The following is a 23,416-nucleotide window of genomic DNA, read 5'->3' as shown; positions in this document are numbered from 1 at the left end:
ACGACAAATTTCGATAATCTAGTGAAGGAATGAAGTTCTGAATTCTAGATGTTCAATAAAGCCATTTTCTGTGCAAACCAAGTCGCAATTTGATTTGATTGAATCATGCTGACGTTGGTCTTGTCATTCCTAATTTTGTCTTCACAAGATTGCCTTGGAATATTTTCGCCTTAAGGATTCTATTTGATAAGGGAGGGTTGAGAACACACCATCAGGTCCTATTTTTTCTAACTACGTACGATTCATTCGAATGCTAACATAAGCTGTTGTGTTTAATGCAGATGACAAAAACCCAATAGCATGGCGGAGACTAATCACTTTCAATTTTTAATTTTTTTATGACATGAATGACAAGAGTAAGAGCCAAAATTTAAGTGTTAATATAAATTCGCGAGTGGAGGAATAGAAACTTAAAAGGAAGATGCTATTTTGGCTTTTTTAAAACTATTCTATAAACCTGACAGATTGACTTGAATATTATCCAAACAAATTAATGGATCATCCACATGTACATAATAGTTTGCTTTCCAGTGCTCTTAGGAAGTACTCGAAAGCTCAAAGAAATATCCTCCCCTCCTCTCGGAACGCTCAAATAAATGTTGGGGGGGCTTTTTGAGGGGCACGTGGCGCGCGGCACATATGTGATGGTGCAAAAGTGGGGATAAGAAGGGGTACAGCATGGAGAACAGTATCTTGCGCCCGGCTAGTAGGTGGTGGCCCCTTTCAACGCACTTGATCATCATTTGATCTTTTTTTAGCTTTTATTATCTTATCATGTTACTCTTCCGCGTAGTTTCCATGTCCCCACTTTTGCATGCAGTATTTTATGAGAAATATGATAGATAGTCAGTCATTCAATAATCGTAAATCTTTTAAATTTATATAAATTACTGTAATTTTTTTATGAACATTACAAGAAAACACGTACGATTTACGATCATTTCTAGAAAATCATAGAAGCAGAGACGATCATTGGGCAGCTCAAATTGATGGTCTGGCCTAAAGTTTTACCTAAGTCTGTCAATCATAAAAGTTTACGTATAAAAATCTTCGCGTGAGACCGGGCTTGGCTTGGGTCCACACGTGTAACATGACAAGAATTCATGACTCACGAGGAAATAGACCCATGAAGACTGAAAGCAGTAAGTCAAGGACTTGTCAGTGAAAAAAAAAAAAACAGGAAACGACAGCTTAAAATGATTGAGGCTTATAGCACGATCACTCCTTCCAATTGGATCCAACTATCGTCATTGCTTTCAATAATTGAGTTCAGTGGGATCCGATTGTCCAAGACGAATGAATGAAATCTTCCGTGCGGAATTGTTATTGACTTGGACGAAAAGTGGAAGACCACATGGTGTTCAGAAAAATAAAATAAAAGAAGCTGCAGGTGAGTCCAGAATATCAATGTAGTCAAAGAATTCCTCCCAATTTGAACGCGTTGCTGGTATCGATAAGTTCACTCGTAACTACTCCGTGTCCTGGGAGCGGTGGAGGACGAGTGAGAATGCATCCTAAAGTGTACGAGGCTGCAAAGTTAGGAGACTTTGAGAACCTGATGACAATAATTTCAGGAAATGGAGAGGATCTTTTCCACCAAACAACGCCAAAGCACAACAACATTCTCCACGTTGCGGCTCAGTATGAGCAGGTAAATTTCATCGAAGATCTCCTTCATTGTCCATCAGGGCCCCCACTTCTTTGGGAGGGTAACTACAAAGGAGACACTCCCCTGCACGTTGCTGCTAAAGTGGGAAGCTGTGGAGCGGTTCGCGTGTTCACTAATCTGGCGAAGTCAATGCAATGGGTTGTTCAAAAAGGACAAGTTGATTTGTGCAAAGAGCTACTTCGAAAGCCGAATTTGCATAAGGATACTGTGCTGCACTATGCAGTAAGAGGAGGCCATGATGGGGTGGTGAAGTTGCTGATTGAAGAAGATCCTCAATTGTGTGGTATTACTAATGCTGCTGATGAGTCCCCGCTTTATCTTGCAGCAAATCGAGGACTTTCTCATACTATTGAGCTAATTTTAGGTGCTTTCTCGTTGTCATCCTCTCATAAGGGCCCTAAGGGATTAACAGCTCTTCATGCGACAATTTTTCGCCCCCCAACCAGTAAGTATCACAAGTTTCTAAATTCAGTGAAACAAATTTTAACAAAAGTTCTATCCCTCCCTCCCTCCCTCCCTCCAAGGCTTCTCTTAGGTGAGAGTGCTCGTGTTAGCAGTGATGGCTGTCATCTATCCTAGTAATTTTTCCTTCAAATATATATTTATATATTTATTACTTTTATTTTGGTGAAAGGTCATACTTATTTTCAAGGACATGCCTCCTGACCACTTTAGACACGAGGGTAATGTTTTGAAAAGATTTGAGTAGTATTCTCGCTGTTCTCTTTGTCCTTTTGTTCGTTGACTGTTAAGTAAGTTCAAACCGGTTCGTCTTCTCTTAGTGTGTTGACTAAGAAAAGAAGATTAGAGTTTGTACATAGTATCATAGCAACGAGATTTTCAAAAAAGCCAGCTATGTTTTAGATTATATATCCATTCGGAAAAATCAGTGTGTTAAGGTGGTATTTTTCTTAATGTCTTTCTAAATCATGGCATATTCCTATTTTATTTGAAAAGGTTGGTGGAAAATCCTGGAGAAGAGACCAGAAGTGATCAGAGAAGGAGATGATTTGGGGTGGACTCCTCTTCATTATGTCGCTTGCTTTGGCGAAGTCGAAGCAGTTCGATTGCTCCTGCAACACGATACTTCCGTGGCATACGACTTAGACAAAGGGGGGGAATCTGCTCTCCATATTGCAGCGTTTCGAGGCCACGTCAATGTCATTGACGAGCTTATTGGATCCTGTCCTGATGCTTGTGACATAATAAGCACCAAGGGGCAAACGGCTCTTCATGCAGCTGTTGTGGGTGGACGAGTAAACGTAGTCAAGTACGTATTAGGGATGCCAAACCTGAAGGATCTTATCAACGAACAAGACATCAATGGAAACACGGCTCTACATTTGGCTGCGTTCCATAAAAAATACAACATCATACACATGCTTGCACGGGACAAGAGGGTAGACAGTTTGGCCACAAATAAGGATCATATGACCGCCCTTGACATTTTTGCTGCTCACGATGAGGTATGCTTGCTTGAACACTATAGAGCTCCATTTGTTCGCAAAGTAACTGCTTTAGCATCGTTTAGAAACTGTGGCCCAGGTAATAATCATTTCAGGTGCGAACAAACAAGCCAATTTGAAGTCTTTTTGCGTCAGCTTTGTTTTGCTTATTCGATTGTTTAAGCAAATTGACTATATTTTCAATTTTTGTAGCAAATAGTAGCATTGATTGCTTTATTGAGAGTGACAACATTTAAAAGGGGCTCGGGGTCAAGTGATTTCTTACCATATATCTATATGTAATAAGAAAGCTGGGCAGTATTTTCTTTTATAAGCAAAGAGGGGAGTGGCCGTTGAAAGATGGAGGCAGGGGGTTTTGATCTTACTTGTTTTGAATTCTGTAGAAAGCCGTATTCAATGAAGATCGTATGTACGGTTTGGAGGGAGATCTTTCTTTTTGTGGTTGAGCCACATTTAAACAAAGCTTCATTCCCTCCCACTTCACTTAACATTAATTAGCACACTTTCTATTATATTAATTAAACCAAAAAAGGCTTTTTGGTCCCACTTAATTTATCATTAATGTTCTGATAACAAAATATCAACATCAATACACATAGAGTATAAATTTAAATGTAATTTGAAATAATATTCAGGAAATCTAAATTCATTATTTGAAGTTTTACGGTTCTTTCATATATATGAGTTGGGATATAGTGCTTTTATTTATTATTAACTAAATGTATAGGGTCATATCTTCTTCTTCCTTTGAAAATACCAATTTATCTATAAATTGGATATGTGAACTAAAATGATTTAGTGACCAAGTAAAATGTAAAAATTTGTTAGACTATTGAAAGAATTGGTTAAGCCATATCTATGACTATTGCCAAAGTAGCAAAATTTGTACCTAAAAAATTGTTCAAGTTTTTACTTTTAATCTATGACATAGTTATGAATTTGCTTTGTGATATAGATATTTCATTTTACAAAATGATCATCTTGCCAATTGTTATGATTACACAAATGTTAAAAATAAAAGTCTTTATAGATCCCTTTAACACATATAAAAGCTCCACTTAAAATCTGATTACACAATATCATATTAATAGCCAACAGTTAACTGCGTATAGTAAAATTAGTTTAAAAGAATTTTAAGTTTGAAACTTTTTTATTTTATTAACAGTTATACAATAACAAACTATTGATATAACAAGATATAGTCTCAAACAAATCGCTTAGTAGAGTAATATTCAATATTAGTTAATTTTATGGTTTGGTTGATAAATGCATATAATTTGTGTAAGATATAACGTGTAAAGTTTTTAAATATTGTGTTGTATGATCATGTTATCTCATCAAAACAAAATTTTTCCACAAGTATAAATCTCAAATCTGTGCAACATGGGTGTCTTCAAATAGTTCAAGAGTAATTATGTGTCTTATTTTTCTTGAAAACAATGCAAAACATTTAGTAGCTCGCCGGCCGCGCGGACACCTCGGTTATCAAAAAAAAAAACATTTAGGATTGGGATAGGGATAGGTAAAAGGGAAAAACGAAAGAAAAGAAAAAGGGATGGGTGTTAACTATTCAAAGGCTAACTTTAAGATGTAATTAATGGTAACTTTAAAGGGTACCAATCCAAAATTTTATATGCACCTTCTGACTTTAAAGCAACAATTCTTCCATAGTCATATGAAAGAGTCAAAATATCATGTACAATATAGCTAAATTCCTTCTTTTTCTCTTTTTTGGCCCCTTTCCAATGGTTTTTGAGGTAAAAGAGAGAACCCGCGCCCTGCCCCAACTGAGAAAATGACTTCAAACGATACCTGAAACTGTAATTGCTTACTCCAGAAAACTCTATTTATTGGTTTTGTCTACCTGCTACCTTATCTAAAAGAGATGAATTGAATGAATTCTCCATAATGTTTTTGGACTTGCCGGGGGTTCTATTTGTTAGCATTTTTTAGTGTGTAAAGTGAGGGTGTGGAAGTATTTCGCTGGGAAAGACCACTAGTCAATTGATATTTTCTGTACAATTTTAGGTCGGCTACAGAGCTGGAAAAGTTCTTCAGGTGTTGAAAGGATCTCATGGAATCCAGTGTTTTCAAGACTGGGTTAATGAATATGTTAAGAAGAGGTTAGACAAGCAATTTGTTGAGGGTCAACCAGCTGTGACTATAACCACAGGAATGAATATCGCCAGCCGAGAAAATTTCGATTCATCAAAAAGAAGCCTTATCGACCTTCAACTACTAGTGGCCGTGCTCATAGCCACAGTGACCTTTGCCGCAGCCTTCACAATGCCCGGGGGTTATTCCAACGACGGACCGGACCAAGGAATGCCAGTTCTTGCTGGCAGGCCAGCTTTCAAAGCCTTTGTGATATTTAACACTACTGCGTTCTGTTTCTCCATCCTGGCATTATTTTTACTATATGATCCTTCTTTCTGGGGCGCTCGCCAACAGGCGAGATACACCGCCGCTGCAGGATGTTATATTTACGTAGCGATATGCGGGTTGGTGCTAGCCTTTGCTTGTGGTACGTATGTTGTATTGACCAGAACAACCGGGCTCGGAATCGTTCTTTTTGTAGTGTTTGGATGTCTCCTGACTTTGCACCGCGTCGGTGTTTTCCTTGACCCCGAGGTTGGATTCTGGTTGCCACGGAGCTCTCCCAGAAGATACGTCCGAAACTTACTATTTGATTATGGGATAATCTAGGAAAGCTGCTAACAAGTTGAGACTATTCGAGTATGTGAAGGATGTACAACTCGATTGCATCACAGTTAACCAAATGAAAGTCGAGAGGGTTAGCAGTTGCTGAGCAATTGCGTTTGAACTGCCAAGTTGGTATTTGTTTGGTGATAATCGTTAGGTTGCAAGGAAAGTGTTGGATTTTTAGGTACTCTTATTTAAACAAAGCTCTTCGTAGCATGGATGAGTTTAGTTTGTTTTAACCGTTGATTGCCATTACTTCAATTTCCGTGAATTCCTCGAACATTCTTCAACATCAAATTAATTTGTAAGTTGCCTACTTGTTTTAAATTTTACCGACACCATACTAAATCTACCAATGTTAAATTGATTAGTAAGTTAACAACTTCTAAATTTTACATGTGAATGGAGGAAGAGGTGAATAAGTTACCAACATGGTAATGAATATACCAATGACAAATGAATTAGTAAGTTACCGACTCCTTTCTAGTTTTCTAAGTGGGCATGATTAAAAGTAAGTTTTACAAGTAGGTGTGGATAGAGGTTAATACACCACGGAAAGTTTGCCAAAGAATGTGATGCTTACTAGCATATAGATGAAGTTGTCATAATTGGGACGTGCCTTTGACTTTCTGTGCCTCGCTCTTTAATGGAATAGGTGCGCATAACTGCAGGAAGTACCATAACATTTTTAGCATCTATTGAGAGCAAGAGTCATGGCTGATGCAAGATCCCTCTCTTCCGATAATACAAAAAGTTTCATAAGCCTTCATAGAAATGAGAATGTCATCTTTCACTGTTATCTAAGAACGTTCAAGTCAATCCAGTGGGTAACATCACCAAATAATTAGGTACGCAAGGCCAAGAATGTATCACCATAACAACCTATAAAAATTCAATCGACCACTCACGTCAAAAACAATCATTTCGCTATGTCTTTCGTGTCCACGTGTGGAACATATGCATCACTCCCTAATGGAAGGAGAGGAGCAGCAGTCGATCCCGAACAGCCTAACCAGTCTTCGGTACAAAACCTGAACCCAAGTCCAACTACGAGAACCAGTTCCGGTTGTCACGGTCTTTGCTGAAGCTGCATCATCCACCAAGCACGGTACTTTTCGTTTTTGCATGTTGGCGAGAGAGATCTGGAGATGGTTCCTAGAGACATTGATGAATTTGACTTTCCCAATTTCGTCCAAGGTCTTCAATCCAATCCAGTCCTCGATGTAAAGCTCGGTCTGCCAGAAATGCATCAGTTAGATATATTTCTCAATTTTTCCCATTGGATTAATGGTAAAGAGGGTGCAAATTCTAGCGTCGGGTAAGGGCAAAAGCATATTACGAGGAAATTAGTACACAATTGACGCAATTTGTTGAGTACTCTAATTCAACGGCATTGTACAAATGGCCTAAGTAAGTTTTTGTTCCATAGAGGATCTAGTGGACATAGTTATTGCGATGACAAATATACGTAGAAACTTGTGCATTCACGTGTTCCTTTTTTATTTAATGTGAATTTTCACTATTTCTTAATATATGATTGTCTTGATTTCTTGCAATGAGTTGAACTAATATGAGCTCATGGATTAAGCTACAGTTTATCTCTACACATGAATTTCCCTATCTGGATGACACTATCGCTGAACGTTCCTGTTCACACCCTAAAATGAAGAACTTTTGGTTATTATAGACAAGTGATAGACTTAATCGATAATAACAGAGTTTAGTAAACAACAGAAGTCATCGATAAAAAGAACAGTCGATAATTTGAAGAGCATCACCAACCAAAGAAGCTATCGATAGCAAACATGAGTTTTATGGTAGTGAAGTCATCCACATCAACACGTAACTGCCAAATAGCAATATTTTCGAATATATAAGTCGTGAAGTCATCGACATCGACATCGACATTGACGTGTAATTGTCAAGTAGCAATAGTTTCATATTTGCAAGCTCTTTTGACAATTTGAAAAGTATCGACAACTCGCCAAGGAAATTATCAACAACAAACATAAGTTATTTGCTATAAAATTATCGATATTGACATGTAATGATAGTTTCGGATTTAAGCTCTTTTAGATAAGCATTGCTTGACAATAGGAAATGCGGAATAACTTCTTGTGGATCTCGTAACCACTGAAGAGTTATTTATTTATTTGAATTAGTGTAACATGCGTTTGTAACCGTCGATTGTAAGTTTTGAATAGCCTACTTTTGTAAGGGCCCCCAATCAATGGAAAAAAAACTATTACCTTTCAATTCCTGTACTTTAGTCGTAGTTTCAAATATTTTACCGTCTATTAAATTTCTGCATTTATATTAGTTGTAGTTTTCAGATCTTCGTTGTCAATTAAATTCCCACGTTGTATTTTTATGTCATCACACTATGTTGTCGATTAAATTCCGGCAAAACTTTTTATATATAAATTCTGCTTGTTTCTTGTGTTCTTCTCCCCAACTTCTATGCGGAATAGCCACACGGTGGTTGAACTGTCGAAGATGGTCATCCTCGCTACCAACCCCTGGGGGAAGGCGTGTAAATTTAACGTTACCATGTTCCAGGAAGCATCATGTACGCGCCATGGTTTTGATTTTGATGAAAAGTGGAAGACCAGATGGTTCCAAATACAAAAAGCCGTGGGGGATACTTCTCATTCAGTCCTTTCAACAAGAGTCGCCCCACTTTATAATCATAGAGTTGCCCGTGGGAAACGGGAAATTCAAAGGAACATACCAATTTGACTTTTCAGAGATTATTATCTAAACATGATAAATTCACTTAGATGACATCTAAATTTTGGACTAAAAATCACTCGTACGTTACCTAAACATTAGGAACCTGGTTCATCTACGACGGCCTAATTTAAACCCTAACCAAAAACATCTTCGCCGCATGAACTCCCCATTCGCGGCTCTCATTTTTGCATGCCCTCTCATCATTCGAACATGAATTTCGTTCGAAATAGTGGACACCCTCTAATCACCCACTTTGCTTCACATTTTTCACATTATTAACCTTTCAAATTTGCCCCCATATGTTGGTTATTAAAAAAGGAAAGATTATACATACATTTGAACCTATTTTTTGGGTATATTGATTCGGAATATACTTATTAATAACAACATGAATTAGCGCCAAAAAAATGTTTTGACGATGGCGCGGGACAGGTTGATTGATTGGAAACTTCCATGGCTAATTCCTCCTATAAGCCACTCTTACACTTAAAAAGTTTCATTTCCTATAACTACGCGACTGAAAATGCCATGTGGGAAATTGTTTTCCTAATGAATTGGTAATTTTCTGACTTTTCTTATCGTTTTCCAAGTTATATAAAAATGAAAGAAAAATTAATTGACAAAATATTGTACCTAGTAAAGGTGCAAGTTTCATTATCAAATAATCGATTCAATTCAGCGGCATGCCTAATCGAACGAGAACACCTCCCGTAAGACAGGGCAATAAATTCTAAGTTTAAGCCACTCATATTGAAGGAAATTACTTGTCCTAAAGGTTACATCATACTTATATCATCGTTTAATTAAGGTATAATACTATGTACCAGTTACTAATCACCTAATTAATAAAATATGCACTATAATATTGGCTTCTAGTGACTACGCAATTTCTAGGAAGTTGCTGGTTTTAATTTTTTTTTCTTGTATGAAGTTAATTTATAGAGAGGTTATCAAGATTCTTTCATAGTACAATTCTGATCCGTTTACCTAGATCAATAACTGTGATATATTATTTTTTTGAAAAAAAGAGACAAGAAAAGTTAATAATACTAAACACGAAGTGATCGATCGACTTAAATAGACACGAATGTCATGTTTAAAATGAATTTAAAACTTTCTCTATTGAGAAATTCCAAACTCATACTTATCTTAGTATATCATAGTCACAGGACACGGAATTTGACTTTGCAAGATAAATGACTTCAGAACAAGGACGGATCCAACGCAACGTGAGGCGTGCTCCTCCCCCAAGGTCAAAAAATTAACTTCTCAAGTTTATTTGAAAACTTCGGTAAAAAAATTAACTTTTCAATGGATGATCCCGCTTCCTTATCTACAACCTCATTTGTTTTAATTTTGTACAAACTGCTCTGAGTCAGCTATCTGCGCAAGCTAAAAGTTTAGACTTAACCGGTTCATGAGACTTGTAAAGTATTTGGATTTCCAGATAGCAGGATTTATGGGCAAATTGATTAATTTCATTTTTATCATTTTTATCTAAAATGTTAGTAGGACACCATCCGATGACATCGGCCTTGAAGGTTCCGTAGAAAGTTCACTTGGCTGAGGAACTATCCAAGATGCGGTTCTCATGGCTACGTACCCACAGTGGGAACTGGGAAGGCACGTAAGTCAAAAGTTACGTTGTTCAGGAAGTTTCCTGGATCGTGCAATGATGCAATGGTTTTGAATTAGATGAAAAGTGGGAGTCAAGATGGTTCAAAAGTCAAAAAAGGACGAAAAAGAAGCTGCGGGGAGACCTGGCCGTTGATTTTTTTTTTTTGTTTTGTTTTGTCAATTGCTTGATCTTTTCCCTTTCAATTTGCGCGTGGGATTACAGAAACTTCAAAGAAATAGATCAATTTGGCTTTTCGAAAACTATTATCTGAAAGAAATTCCTCCCACTTGAACTCATTGCTTATATGTACATGTTCATTGGCAACTACTCCGTGTCCTGGGAAAGATAGAGAGACAATCAGAATGCATCCCAAAGTGTATGAGGCAGCAAAGTTGGGAGACTTTGATTCTCTGAAGGCAATAATTTCAGGAAATGGAGAGGACCTTTTCCACCAAACAACGCCAAAGGAGAACAGCATTCTTCACGTTGCGGCTCAATACAAGCAGGTAGAGTTCATTGAACATATTCTTCAATGTCCATCAGGACCGGCCCTTCTTTGGCAGGGTAACTACAAAGAAGACACTCCCCTACACCTTGCTGCTAAAGTAGGAAGTTGCGAAGCGGTTCGAGTCTTCATTGATCTGGCGAAATCACTGTGTTGGGTTGTTGAAAGCGGACAAGTTGACGCGTGCAAAGAGCTACTTCGAAAGCCAAATTCGCAGAAGGATACCGCGCTGCACTATGCGTTAAGAGGAGGCCATCATGGGGTGGTGAAGTTGCTGATTAAAAAAGATCCTCATCTGTGTAACATTACTAATGCTGCTGATGAGTCCCCGCTTTATATTGCAGCAGAATTGGGACTTTCTAGTACCGTTGATCTAATTTTAGGTGCTTTCTCGGTCTCATCCTCTCATAAGGGCCCTAAGGGATTGACAGCTATGCATGTCGCAATACTTGACCTACCAACCTGTAAGTATCCCAAGATTCTAAGCCCAATGAAACAAATTTTAATAGAAGCGCCTTCTCTCTCTCTCACATATGTGTTAGCAGTGATGACCGCCATCTATCCTAGTATATTTTAAAAATATAATAATGAACACAAATATTTATTTATTTATTTATTTATTAGTACTTTTATTTTAGTGAAAGGTCATACTTTTTTCCAAGGACCGCTTATGTACCGTGGTTATGTTTTGAAAAGATTCGAGTTCTTGTGCTCGTTGCATTCTCTTTATTGTTCTGTTCATTAACTATTAAATAAGTTCGAATCGGTTCGTCTTCTCTTAGTATGCGGGCTAAGAAAAGAATATAAGGCTGCGTTTGGTCGACCGTATAAAAGCCAGGATAGGATCTGTGTTTGGTGGTGGTCCAGGATAGGATAAGGTCGGATATAGACCGGATATAGCCCGGATAAAAAAATCCGGGGGGGAGAGGTAGGATAGATCCGGATAGGATTTCTAATGCCTATTTTTCTAGAAATCCTACGCTCCACTCACCGTCATCTTCATCCCCACACCTTGTGCGCTTTCACCAAAAAAATTTCTCGGCTTTTTTTCCTTCACCGACTCCTCCGGACCCGTGAATAGCAAAAAAATAAAATAAAAATTTTTCTATCCGACTTTAAATCCGTAGTCCACCAAACAGTGGACAGAATATGAAGAAATCCCAAGATTTCTTATCCTATCCTATCCAGTCCTATCCTGTTTAGAAATCTGGACGACCAAACGCAGCCTAAGAGTTTGTTACGTTTTGGATTACATATTCATTCAGAAAAATCACTATTTTAAGATGGTATTTTTTGCAGGCACGTAATCTCGGTCTACACCTTTTTTTCTAGATCTTGTTCTGTTCCTTTTTTTTCTGATTTTACCACTTTTTTTCGAATGCCACTGGCTACATCATCATCAACCCCTCCTACGATGGCAGTGGCAGCAATCATCACCACCATCACACCCCTACCTCTTCCCTTTCCTCTCTCATCCAGTTCCTTGTTTTTTTCTTTTGGTTGTGTTCTTTGTTTCGACATTTTCTCCTCTTGATTCAATGTTATCTCGAAATCTTCTATAAAAGTGAGCTGGGCACGATATTTCAGTAAAATGAGGAAAAACTTTACAAACTTCCGCATTATGCTAGATCGAAGGTAGTTAGATTCTACATGTGTTACACAAGATCACTAGAGAAACTTCAGAATAACCATGACATATTCCTCCCTAGTACAGAGCAAAACGGGAAAACTTAATGGGATTAAATGCAGTTTTAATATCTATGTCAAGATGCTCGCAACAGTCTAAATCATGACACATTCCTATTGTATTTGCAAAGGTTGGTGGAAAATCCTGGAGAAGATACCAGAAATGATCAGAGAAGGAGATGATGAGGGGTGGACTCCCCTTCATTATCTCGCTTGCTGGGGCAAAGTCGAAGCAGTTCGATTCCTCCTGCAACACGATACTTCTGTGGTGTACGTCTTAGACAAAGAGGGGCAATCGGCTCTTCACATGGCAGCATTTCGAGGCCACGTCAATGTCATTGAGGAGCTTATTAGATCCTGTCCTGATGCGTGTGACATAATAAACACCAGAGAACAAACGGCTCTTCATGCAGCTGTTATTGGTGGACGAGTAAATGTAGTCAAGTTCACACTAGAGATGCCAAACCTGGAGAATCTTATCAATGAACAAGACACCAATGGAAACACGGCTTTGCATTTGGCTGCGCTTCATAAACGGTACAACATCATATATATGCTTGCGCGAGACAAGAGGGTGGACCGTTTGGCCAAAAATAAGGATCATTTGACCGCCTTTGACATTTTTTCTGCTCATAAGGAGGTATGCTTGCTTGAACACTTAAACTGTGGCTCAGGTGATACACATTTCAAGTGCAAACACTCTGAAGTTATTTTGCGTCAACTTTGTTTTGCTTATTCGATTGTTCAAGCATATTGACTATATTTTTTATTTTCGTAGCAAAGAGTAGCATAGATTGCTTTATTGAGTGTTGACACACATTTGAAAAAGGGACTCAGAATGTCGTGATTTCATACTTCATATCTAACTATAAATAATAAGAAAGGTGGGTAGAATTGAATTTTGTGGTTGAGCCACATTATCATAAAACTTCATTCCGCCCCACTTCACTTAACATTAATTCGCAAACTAATTTTAACGTTAATTAGACAAAAAAATAAAAAGGATTTTTTATTCCCCTTGATCTATCTATGTTCCTACAACAAATATCAACATCAAATCCCACAGCTTTCGAATTTAAGTGCAATTTGATTATGGGATCCTCTAGGAAACAGTATACTGCATATAGCAAACTAGTTTCAAACAATTTTAAGTTTGGATATTTTTGTTTCATTGCAAGGTATACGGTACAAAATATTCAAATAACACCGTATAATTTAAGACGAATCACTTAGTAAAGTAATTTTCCATATTAGTTAATCTTGTTGTTTGGTTGACAGATATATATTATTTGTGTAAAATACAGTGTATAACGTTTGTGAATATTGTGTTGTATGATCATATTATATCATCTAAACAAAACTTTTCAGTAAGTATAAATTTCAAATCGCTGCAACATGCGAGTCTTCAACTAGTTCAAAGGTAATTGTCTGTCTTATTTATCTTGAAAACAATGCAAAAATATTTAGGATTGGGATCCTTTAAAGTTGGGGGATAAGGTAAAGGGAAAAAAGAAAGAAAAGAAAATGAGAAAAAAGAAGAATAAATCTGGACGGTCTAATGGCCCTTGTACCAAGCTGTCAACCACTCTTTATGATGTAAAATTAGCTGTACTTTTTATAGGATCTTAATCGAGAAGTTTATATATTCATCCAAAAGAATAAGAAAATTTTGTACAATAATTAGCTAAAATTCTTCTGTTTCTTTTCTGCCCCCTTTCAAAAAGTTTTTGAGTAAATAATTTTTTCTAAAAGAGATGAATTGAATGAATTCTCCTTAATATTTTAGGGCTCGTCGGGAGTGCTGTTTGTTATGGATGCATCTTGAGTGTGTAAAGTGGGGGTCTTGAAGTATTTCGCCGAGAAAGACCAACGTAAATTGATACATTCTGTACATTTTTAGGTCGGCTACAGAGCTGCAAAAGTTAAACATGTGTTGGAAGGATATCACGGATGGCCGTTTAGGCAAGACTGGGTTGTTCAACATGTCAAGAAGAGGTTAAACAAGCAATCTGTTGAGGATCAACCAGGTGGGTCTGTAACCTCAGGAAGTAATACCGCCAACAGAGAAAATTTCTACTCGTCAAAAAGAAGCATTATCGACCTTCAACTACTAGTGGCAGTGCTCATAGCGACAGTGACCTTCGCTGCGGCCTTCACGATGCCCGGAGGTTATAACAACGACGGACCCGACCAAGGAATGGCAACTCTTGCTGGCAGGGCCGCTTTCAAAGCCTTTGTGATAACTGACACTGCTGCGTTCTGTTTCTCCATCCTGGCATTATTCTTACAATTCGACACTTCTGCATTGAGCGAGCGCCAACAGGCGAGATACACGCACATCGCGGCATATTGCATTTATTTTGCGATATTGGGGATGGTGCTAGCCTTTGCTTGCGGTACGTATGTAGTATTGACCAGAACCATCGGGCTCGGAATCATTCCTTATGTCATGTCCGGATGTCTCTTGACTATGTACCTTTTTGGTGCTTTCCTTGATCCCGAGGCTCAACCCCAATTTAAAAATAGCTCTGCCAGAAGATTCGTCCGAAACTTATTGTTTGATTATGGGGTACTCTAGGAAAGCTGCTAAAAAGTTGAGCTGGTTGGTTCTATACTCCCGTGACCTCGTGCACGCGAAATTTTCTTTTTGCTTTGTCAGCCATCGAGTTCGAGCACTTTTATGTCAGATGTCTGATTTAAAACCTGTCAAGGTCGACCCGTTCGATTGAGCGCTGGCTTAATTGCGGTGCTCAAGATGACTGGAGAGCAGCAAAGGCCAACAAGTTTTACCTTTCGTGTGTGTGAAGGATGTACAACTCAGATTGCATCCCAGTTAACCAAGTAAAAGCCAAGAGGGTTAGCAGTTGCTGAGCAATTGCGGTTGAACTGCCAAGTTGAAAATGTTTGGTGCTAATCGTTAGGTTGAAACGAAAGTGTTGGAGTTTGGGGTATTTTAATTATAAAAAAGCTCTGCATTAATGAGTTTTGTTTGTTTCTACTTGTTGATTGCCGTTACTTTAATTTTCATGAACCACTTCAACGTTCCTCAGCTTCGGTAGATGTTTGAAGAAGTTTATGATGTAAATTTGCAACGTCAAATTGATTTGTAAGTTTCCAACTTCTTTTAAATTTTACAGGTGGACAGGATAGAGATTAATAAATAACCGGCGTCATAATGAATTTACCGTCGTCAAATTGATTAGTAAGTCAACAATTTCTAAATTTTACAATTGAATCGGGTAAGAGATTAGCAAGTTACCTTTATGGTAATGAATATACCAATGACAAATGAATTAGAAAGTTACCAACGCCTTGTGAGTTGTACAAGCGGATACGGTTAAAACTTAGCAAGTTAGCAATATTGTAATGCAATTACCAACACTAAAATTCGTTTTAAGTTTTACAAGAAGGCATGGATAGAGGTTAGTACATCGTATAAGGTTTGCCAAAGAATGTGATATTTACTAGCATTTAATTTAAAGTTTCCGTTGAATATTGTACTTGGCTTCGACTTCTACGCATCGCTCCTTAATTGCATAGTTGTGCAGAACTGCAGGAAGTACCATAATATTTTCAGCATCTATTGAGAGCAAGAGTCATGGCTGATGCAAGATCCCTCCCTTCCAATTATTTCAAAAGTTTCATAAGCCTTAGTAGAAATGGGAATGTCATCTTTCAGAGTATTCTCAGAACTTTCAAGTCAATCCAGTAAGTAACATCCTCGAATAATTAGGTACACAAGGCCAAGGATGCATACCATATCAACCTATAAAAATTCAATCACCCATTCACGCCAAAAACAATCATTTCGCTTCATGTTTCGTGTTCATGCCTGGAATACATGCATCACTCTCTAACGCACAGAGAGGAGCAGCGGCCGATCCTCAAACAGCCTAACCATTCTTCGATACAAACCCTGAACCCACGGGGTCCAGCTACTAGAAGCCGTTCCTGTTGCCATGTTCTTCGCTAATGCTGCATCATCCACCAAGTAAGGTAGTATATATTCTTTCATATCGGCAAGAGAGATCTGGAGATGGTTCCCAGAGACGTTGATGAATTTGACTTTCCCAGCTTCATCCAAGGTCTTCAATCCAATCCAGTCCTCGATGTAAAGTTCGGTCTGCAGGAAATGAATCAATTAGATACATTCCTCTTTTTTTCAATCCAATCCAGTCCTAATGGTAAAAGGATGCAAATTGTAGCATCGAGTAAGGGTAAAAGCATGTTATGATAAGCTTACACCACAGCCACTACACGATATCACAATATGTTCCTTCACCCATTCTATTCCTTCCATTTTTCTCAAGTAAATGCAATTGTCCTTAGATTATCGACCTTTCAAAGTTGAATGCTCAATGATGAAATGAAAATCATAAATCACTACCAAAAGCAATTCCAAACCATGTCATGGATATACACCTCCTACACCATAAGATTGTAGAGGATGAGCTCAATAAAGAAAATGCTTTCACAATCCTCAGTATTACTTTCAACATGGTTGATCATTCATATGTAAGGTTTAGAAAATGTTTCAGCTTGTTCTCTGTTATAATTCTTGGTTGATCGCGCAACGTGCAATAAAAAAAGTTGATTCCAAGTCAATATCAATGTTACCAAAGATTTTACATATTCCACACCCCTGGTTTTTCATATATTTATGCGCGTGCAAGTCCTCAAGCAGAATCTTAATTATGGAATCGGTTGAGGACTGGAAAGAATTCTCAAAAGAATGCAACCTTTCAAAATGCATGCTTTCTGATCCACGAGGAGATTCCACCCTCATCAACCATAAATACTTTACCACTGCTTTCAGTGACCATCAGTGTCACCCAAATATTACCATAATTCAGTGGCACTGATAAAGACACTGATAACTGCATTTCAAGGTACTACATCAATTACCTCCTGGGCAGGCAAAACAGTATCATCAGTTCCATCTGGATAGTATCCGAACCAGGATGTTTCCTTTGGTACCAACACAGAGTCTTGCTCAAACTAGAGGGAAATAAAAAGAGTTAGCATCACGAAGCTACAAAAGACAAGAGTCCAAAATCAACAACATATACAAAACTAACCATAATAAGGACTAGGTTCTGCAAGCTAGCAAATCTTTCCTTGTAGGTTGAGTTTCTGTCATCCACAAGTTCATTGTTTAATTTTGGGAGAAATTTACATCCTTTTAGATAGTTAGCAAGGTCCTGCAGAAACGAAAGGCAATTCACACCATGCTTAATTGAAAGAACATTTAGACTTTGTGACACAATAGCAAGTGAAATGCTATTTTGCATTGACAAATAACATCAAACACACGAAACTAAAAACACGAAATCAATGAAAATATGCATTGCTCCTATGTTATACGAGGAGTATTGTCGGGCACACCTATTTTGGAATGGCTATAAAATAATTTCACTGAATAATATAGTAAGATGTACAAATTAGGACCATCGAGAAGATACAAACAAAAAGTCATCCTATCTAAGTATTTTCTCTCTTAACACAGAATCATACTCACAGTTGGAATCTTCACATAACCAGCGGGTGCCAAGTGCTCCTGTGATTGTATGAAGGTTTCCGAACAAAACAAGAAGATGCGGTTAAACAGTGAAGTATGAAAGAAGAGAGAAAATTAGGTTGGCGCAATATTTCTACAGTGGACATGTAAAGAAGCTAGTTGTTGATGGTGCAGAAAAAGTAGCCTGGATAAGACTTTGAGCAACACTATCCTCAGGTATCGTTATAGTAATAGGGTAATGTGAATCAGAAAATGACTAGGAAGACCAAGCCAAACCTGGACATATTCAGAGTAGATCCCTAGTAGCTCGATCAAATAGTCCACAAGAACGCAAAAGATACCGGACTGTCAAGGAAGGAACAAAAAAAAATCAAACTGCAGTGATATAAGCAAACTTCAACCCCCATGAGACCTCAATCAAGAGAACACTAGAGAATGGTGTATCCTAATGCCAAATCAATCTAAAACCACGCCAGAAATGCGTGTCATGTACAAAACTGGGAGATTAGTGATATTTGCAAATAAATATAGGAAAGACTTGAAAAAAAGATTTTTTCTTGCCCTTGTCATGTACAATTCTGCTGGAGAGAACTACTCTCAATTAGCCAAACAGACTATATCTTCATCAAATATATCAACTTACCAAGAAGTCTTTCGCACTCTGCGAAAGGATACTTAAATTTCTCGCTTACAAGATCACAAACAGAATGAGCTTCCTTTTTGCTGCTAATAATTGGTAAAAAAAATGGATCAATTGTGGGAAAGGAACGGACTACTTACTCCACAAAACGGTATAGACGCAATTCCAGCATGGATACCTGCCAGCGATATGAAGTTCTTCACCTGCTCCATGAATAGAGAAACAAGCTTGCGCTGTTAGAACAGTTCAGAAATGCACTCTGGAGAAGTAAATCTGATTTGTAATGAATGGAGTGGTGAGGATCAAAGAATTTAAGAGAACGAATCGCTTCTTGGTATATGAATAACAAAGCGAGTTGAAAATTTTCAGATAGAGATATCTGGTGTCAAAAGAAAGAAACAGAATTACGGAAACAATCCTCCCCTATTGTCCACTTATCCAAAAAATACACAAGTCGAAAGCACACGTAACTTTGTTCTTTTCTTTAGTCCCGTCTTTCTTTACCTTTTTCTCTGCATTTACTTGGACTGGAGGATCATTATGCAAAAAAGAAGAGACTAAGTTTTCTTTTCCGCAGGTCAACTACTGTTTTACTTCCCATTAGAAATTAATACGTGACATGATATGGTACCGTACTATCACAACCCTTTTCTCTTTACCATCTGCACTTCCTTCCATTAAACGTATCGCAAATTTCAATCCAAGTGAAGGAATATATAATAAAATGTCTGTTTTGCTGGTTAAGCAGTAGGAATTTTTTTTCCCTTGCCAATAACAACAAAAGGGACCACAACATCAAAAAGGTAGGTTAGCAAATTATCCATTATATTAGATAGTGTAGCTAGAAAGAACTTAGCGATGTCTGCAGCTGATTTAATTTGTGACATCGTGTTGTTTCATGTCTGCAGTTAGGAAAATATTTACTACGAATCATTAACATATCCGACTAGTGAAGAAGAAAAAATGACATAAGGACCAAGTTCCATCCAAAGTACTCCAAAATATCTCACTAGTTGGTGGGAGAAGGAATTAGCGCAGCAATGTGCTACAGACCCTTTGAAATGCACAAACTTAAAGTAAACATCAAAAGGCTTGTGATCTGCAGTTTTTGTGTCGTCCTTAAAAACCGGCATTCCCATGTGGACCCATTTTTCTCCTGAAATATATTAGGAAGTTCATCTTTTACGGCAAATCATTCCAGTCAATTTTTCCTGCTTAAACATTCGTCGAGATATTTGTTCCTCTTCACTTTATATACTGTTCTGAGAGGGAAGAGGGAAGACATACAGGATAGTAGGAAGAGAAGCTTCAGTGTCCTTAATATCATGCTTGATGTACGAAGACAGATGAAGGAGCTTCAGATGAGTTATGCCAACATAAAAAGGTTATAAATCGAGCCCCACAGTATTACTAGCACAGCACAATGTTCTAGAAAGAGGTTGATGTTAAAAGGCCCACGACTGCACTCAAGTATTACTTCTAGGATCAAAGTAAAATTTGTAGAAATTTACACCATAGTGGCACGGCTTGACAAAGTGCTATTCGTGGAATCTCATTTCATTGTTTAAAAATGTGACTCTCTGCAAACTCGAAGTTTTATACTCCGACATCTTTAAGAAAATTATAGACAAGAAAGAGAGCGCTTCTGTGCATTATCTCAAAAGTTGGGCAGTAGTATTATAAAGAATATTATAAGACTCGTGAAAGGAAAAGCGGGGAAAAGATCTACAAACAATATAAAATGATTCACTACATGTTTTCAAGTCAATATCGAAAAGAAAGTATGCATGACACGAAACTGTGTAATTCACTCTGTGAAGAACTTTATCTCACCGGAGGTGCTCCATCACAAAATTCAACAACGCCTCGACCAATCATGGTGCCCTGTGAGACAGGCAGGTAAGTTGCAATGATGGTAGACAGATAGCTCTAACCATGAAAAAGGAGAAACTAGGCATACAGCAACAGGACAAAGACATTAGTAAGAATTCACAGATTACGACATTGTCTATTATCCATTCACCACTTATTAAGCTAACTGTGCTGTCTATATACTACATCGATACAGTATGTTGGTTATGTTGCCTAAGAATTACTGGAGTACAACATACAAGGGCATAGAATAAATATAATGAGTTGAAGATTACAGCATCTAAACCACATGTTTATTGCTAAATAATGGATACTATAACATCAATGTAAAGCTTTTAAAAGCATTTGTGTAGACTTTAGAGATACATGAAGTTTTCCACAAGGATGCCACCTTAAACTCCTTCACTACCCCCACATCTCAATTATAAATTTTCTTTTAACTAAAATTTGTATTAATAAGATGTGCAGTCGCTATCAAGATCCTCTCTCTCCTAACATGTTGTAAACTCATAAGACAGAAGAGATTCAGGACTGACTAATTGACAAATTATATAGTCAAGACATCATTCTAGTTCTCTTTCCAACATGCTCACATTTCAGAGATGCTAACCTAGTTATGTTTCCCAGAAAATTGACCGGGCTCTAGTTCTTTGATGCTGTCAACGCAATTAGCTCACTCACTCAACTAAAAGCCGCAGATTTTCTCTTGCATCAAGTAAAGAATCACAAACTTCTCAATATGTTCAATTTCAAGTCCAATTGAATTACTGTTTTAGTAGATCTAACAGATTCCTCACTTGTCTATGACTATAACACAGAATCTGCGGAATGGTTCCATCTACATGAGGCAATGCATGGTTAGTGACTTATAATTTAGTTAAGATTGGCATTCAATGTCATTACCTGAGAAAGCCCAACTAAATTGTAGCCATCGCTAAGTTCGCTCATGTTCTTCACCTGTGATATCGAAATTTTTCCAGTAAAAGTGAATTTCAGGTACCAGAAGACAATACATATCTCCAGAAACTGTCAGCACCTTCTCACAAGCAATGGCGGTCTGAAAGGCAAGGTACATAACAGATTGTCATGGATTGTCAGATACAAATCATTAAGGATAACAAGCAATAGCCATTTGACAACTTACCTGCTTTAGAAGTGGCATAGTCCACGAGTCCCATGAGCCGTCTCCTATTTCACTACAAAGTAAGAGATAGTGGAAAGAGTAAATGAACAAAAATAAGTCCATTTTCTAATGAAATTCAAAAAGATTAATCATGGCACCAATGTGGGAGAAAATTCTAGACGAACATGCAAAACAAAAGGTTAAGTTAAACAAAATAACCCACTGACGAATGCAATTTTGCCATTAACAAAGATTGTCACGGTGGTTCAGATAGGACACTAATTGCCAATTCCATGAACAGACATAATTGTAGCTAATGTTCCATAGAGGTACAAATTCAAAACATCGGAAGAATAGTCTTAAGAACAAGTATATAAACATCATTCTAAAAGTAATATGTTTGAAACTTCCCAAAGCATGGGAAAATAAGAAAATAATATGCATTGATTAATTGTTGGGGCCTCATGCAAGCATTTCCTTGGCAAAGCATCTCATTAACCATTGATTCAGATAAAACAGAGTTTCAAAAAGTAAAATGAAAAAAAATCTATGTGAAGCTGAATCTTGAAAATGTTTATTCAAAGAAAGCAACCATACATGCAGTGGCCTTCAGAACCGGACCAGTTGCTTAAGAGCTCAGTGAAGCGTGTGACTCCTTTGTTGCTGCACTTGTCGCTAATACCTGATGCAAACAACCCATGAAACGTCATCCTGTTTAGAGGAAATGTCAACTGGGGCAACTACCAAGACCGACATGTACAACAGTGCGGTGTGTGCCACCAGTGCTCGTTTTCCACAAACTCTTGGACCTCTCGCTCTTATGACACTGGAGCCCAAGACTTGACTTAGTGGAGCAAACACGTATGGCACACATTCCTTGAGAATTGTTTCATCCAAGAAATGGACAAGGTCAAGAATGCTTTTCAGTACTCCTCAATCCCCGGTGTGCATCTAATTGAAGTAGTTATCTATAATCATGTTAGACAAACTGTTCATCATAAAAGCTTAAGATAAAGGAAACGGGCCAACAATATATTTGTAGGATATGGTTGAAAACTCGCCCTTGAATCTACGTTGGCCCTTGCGCTCAGGTTGTGGATGGAACCACATTAACGAAATAATCGAGGAAATGTGAAAACAGGCAGAATAACAGGTTTAACAAGCCGGAGAAAATTGAGAGGGAGTGTCAAGCTTCGAAGCCTTGACCTTAACTCCTGATACCATGTTAGACAAATTGTCCCTCCCAAATGTTTAAGTTGTAAGGAAATGGGCCAACAATGTATTTATAGCTTGTGACTTGACAAATCACAATCGAAATGTTTCTTGGAAAGATGCCAGTTGAATACAAATGGTTTCATGACAACCTCACACTGCGCAAAGTTTTTTAGAAGAACAAGACAGTCACAACTTCAACTCTACATTCCTGTTCTTCTAACGAAAAAGGCACTAAGTACACCAGTACAAACACTAAGGATAGAGAGATAGAACTACTATGCAAAAGCTAAATAGAGTTAGGAAATGAAGATGATTTCAAAAGCTTATTTATATCAAGCCGCATAGTGACTCATTGCCAATGCATGGAAGCATAATCATGGGATTTCGTTTTTCCCCCTTCCTAGTCACAGATTGTATCACCGCTGGTTATAACTCATATCAAAGAAAGAACAGGGAACAACATGCCTTTTACCACCGACCTCAAACAACACCGTCCTAGAAGTCGACCAAGCGAGAACCAAACAACTTAGTTGAGGACCAAGTCAAAAAAGAAAAAAACAAGAAAACAGAGTCCCAAATCCTACAGCTAGTCATACTACCAACAACTCATGCTTAACCAATAGTATCACTGAAGGAAATAAATCAGCAAACACAAGATAGGCATGGCA

The 23,416-nt window shown here is 37.8% G+C and overlaps 3 protein-coding genes across 5 annotated transcripts in view; 2 read left to right on the top strand and 1 right to left on the bottom strand.

The window, feature by feature from the left end:
- Nucleotides 1-23,416, bottom strand: part of LOC130135921 (uncharacterized) — a 39,458-nt gene that overhangs the window by 15,675 nt on the left and 367 nt on the right. Inside the window, exons 2-12 of one of the 3 annotated variants that reach the window (XR_008815063.1) lie at nucleotides 22,131-22,215; nucleotides 21,555-21,606; nucleotides 21,447-21,467; nucleotides 21,314-21,367; nucleotides 20,372-20,422; nucleotides 18,679-18,741; nucleotides 18,175-18,243; nucleotides 17,899-17,937; nucleotides 17,459-17,581; nucleotides 17,286-17,378; nucleotides 16,147-16,503 (exon numbers count right to left, since the gene is read on the bottom strand). Coding sequence is in view for 2 of the 3 variants with exons in the window: in XM_056305794.1 (XP_056161769.1) it covers nucleotides 16,234-16,503; nucleotides 17,286-17,378; nucleotides 17,459-17,581; nucleotides 17,899-17,937; nucleotides 18,175-18,243; nucleotides 18,679-18,741; nucleotides 20,372-20,422; nucleotides 21,314-21,367; nucleotides 21,447-21,467; nucleotides 21,555-21,606; nucleotides 22,131-22,215 (920 nt within the window). In the remaining variant the exon portion in view is untranslated. Of the gene's footprint in view, nucleotides 1-16,109; nucleotides 16,504-17,285; nucleotides 17,379-17,458; nucleotides 17,582-17,898; nucleotides 17,938-18,174; nucleotides 18,244-18,678; nucleotides 18,742-20,371; nucleotides 20,423-21,313; nucleotides 21,368-21,446; nucleotides 21,468-21,554; nucleotides 21,607-22,130; nucleotides 22,216-23,416 lie in introns of those variants that run through there. The other 2 variants (XM_056305794.1, XM_056305795.1) reach the window with 2 other exon arrangements.
- LOC115667405 (ankyrin repeat-containing protein At5g02620-like) lies at nucleotides 1,250-6,135 on the top strand. The gene is made up of 4 exons (XM_030588986.2): nucleotides 1,250-1,390; nucleotides 1,575-2,114; nucleotides 2,627-3,135; nucleotides 5,164-6,135. The coding sequence occupies exons 1-4, from the start codon at nucleotides 1,297-1,299 to the stop codon at nucleotides 5,839-5,841; spliced, it is 1,821 nt and encodes a 606-aa protein (XP_030444846.2). The 5' UTR covers nucleotides 1,250-1,296; the 3' UTR covers nucleotides 5,842-6,135.
- On the top strand, nucleotides 10,352-15,416 carry LOC115663601 (ankyrin repeat-containing protein At5g02620-like). The gene is made up of 3 exons (XM_030585590.2): nucleotides 10,352-11,158; nucleotides 12,512-13,020; nucleotides 14,281-15,416. Exons 1-3 carry the CDS (start codon nucleotides 10,552-10,554, stop codon nucleotides 14,956-14,958), a joined length of 1,794 nt encoding a protein of 597 aa, XP_030441450.1. The 5' UTR covers nucleotides 10,352-10,551; the 3' UTR covers nucleotides 14,959-15,416.

Source organism: Syzygium oleosum, unplaced genomic scaffold (genome assembly GCF_021117445.2).
Source record: "Syzygium oleosum isolate NSW1041296 unplaced genomic scaffold, Sole_v2.1 Sole_v2.39, whole genome shotgun sequence".
In the NCBI taxonomy this organism is placed as follows: domain Eukaryota; kingdom Viridiplantae; phylum Streptophyta; class Magnoliopsida; order Myrtales; family Myrtaceae; genus Syzygium; species Syzygium oleosum.
Note: the sequence above shows the minus strand (reverse complement) of the source record. Positions and strands in the feature narration are given on the sequence as shown.

Coding starts and splice junctions, on each gene's coding strand:
- LOC115667405 (XM_030588986.2), top strand. CDS start 1,297: ATGAATGAAATCTTCCGTGCGGAATTGTTATTGACTTGGACGAAAAGT. Junction 1,391..1,574: donor TAAAATAAAAGAAGCTGCAG/GTGAGTCCAGAA, acceptor CAATAATTTCAG/GAAATGGAGAGGATCTTTTC. Junction 2,115..2,626: donor AATTTTTCGCCCCCCAACCA/GTAAGTATCACA, acceptor TTATTTGAAAAG/GTTGGTGGAAAATCCTGGAG.
- LOC115663601 (XM_030585590.2), top strand. CDS start 10,552: ATGCATCCCAAAGTGTATGAGGCAGCAAAGTTGGGAGACTTTGATTCT. Junction 11,159..12,511: donor AATACTTGACCTACCAACCT/GTAAGTATCCCA, acceptor GTATTTGCAAAG/GTTGGTGGAAAATCCTGGAG. Junction 13,021..14,280: donor TTTTTTCTGCTCATAAGGAG/GTATGCTTGCTT, acceptor GTACATTTTTAG/GTCGGCTACAGAGCTGCAAA.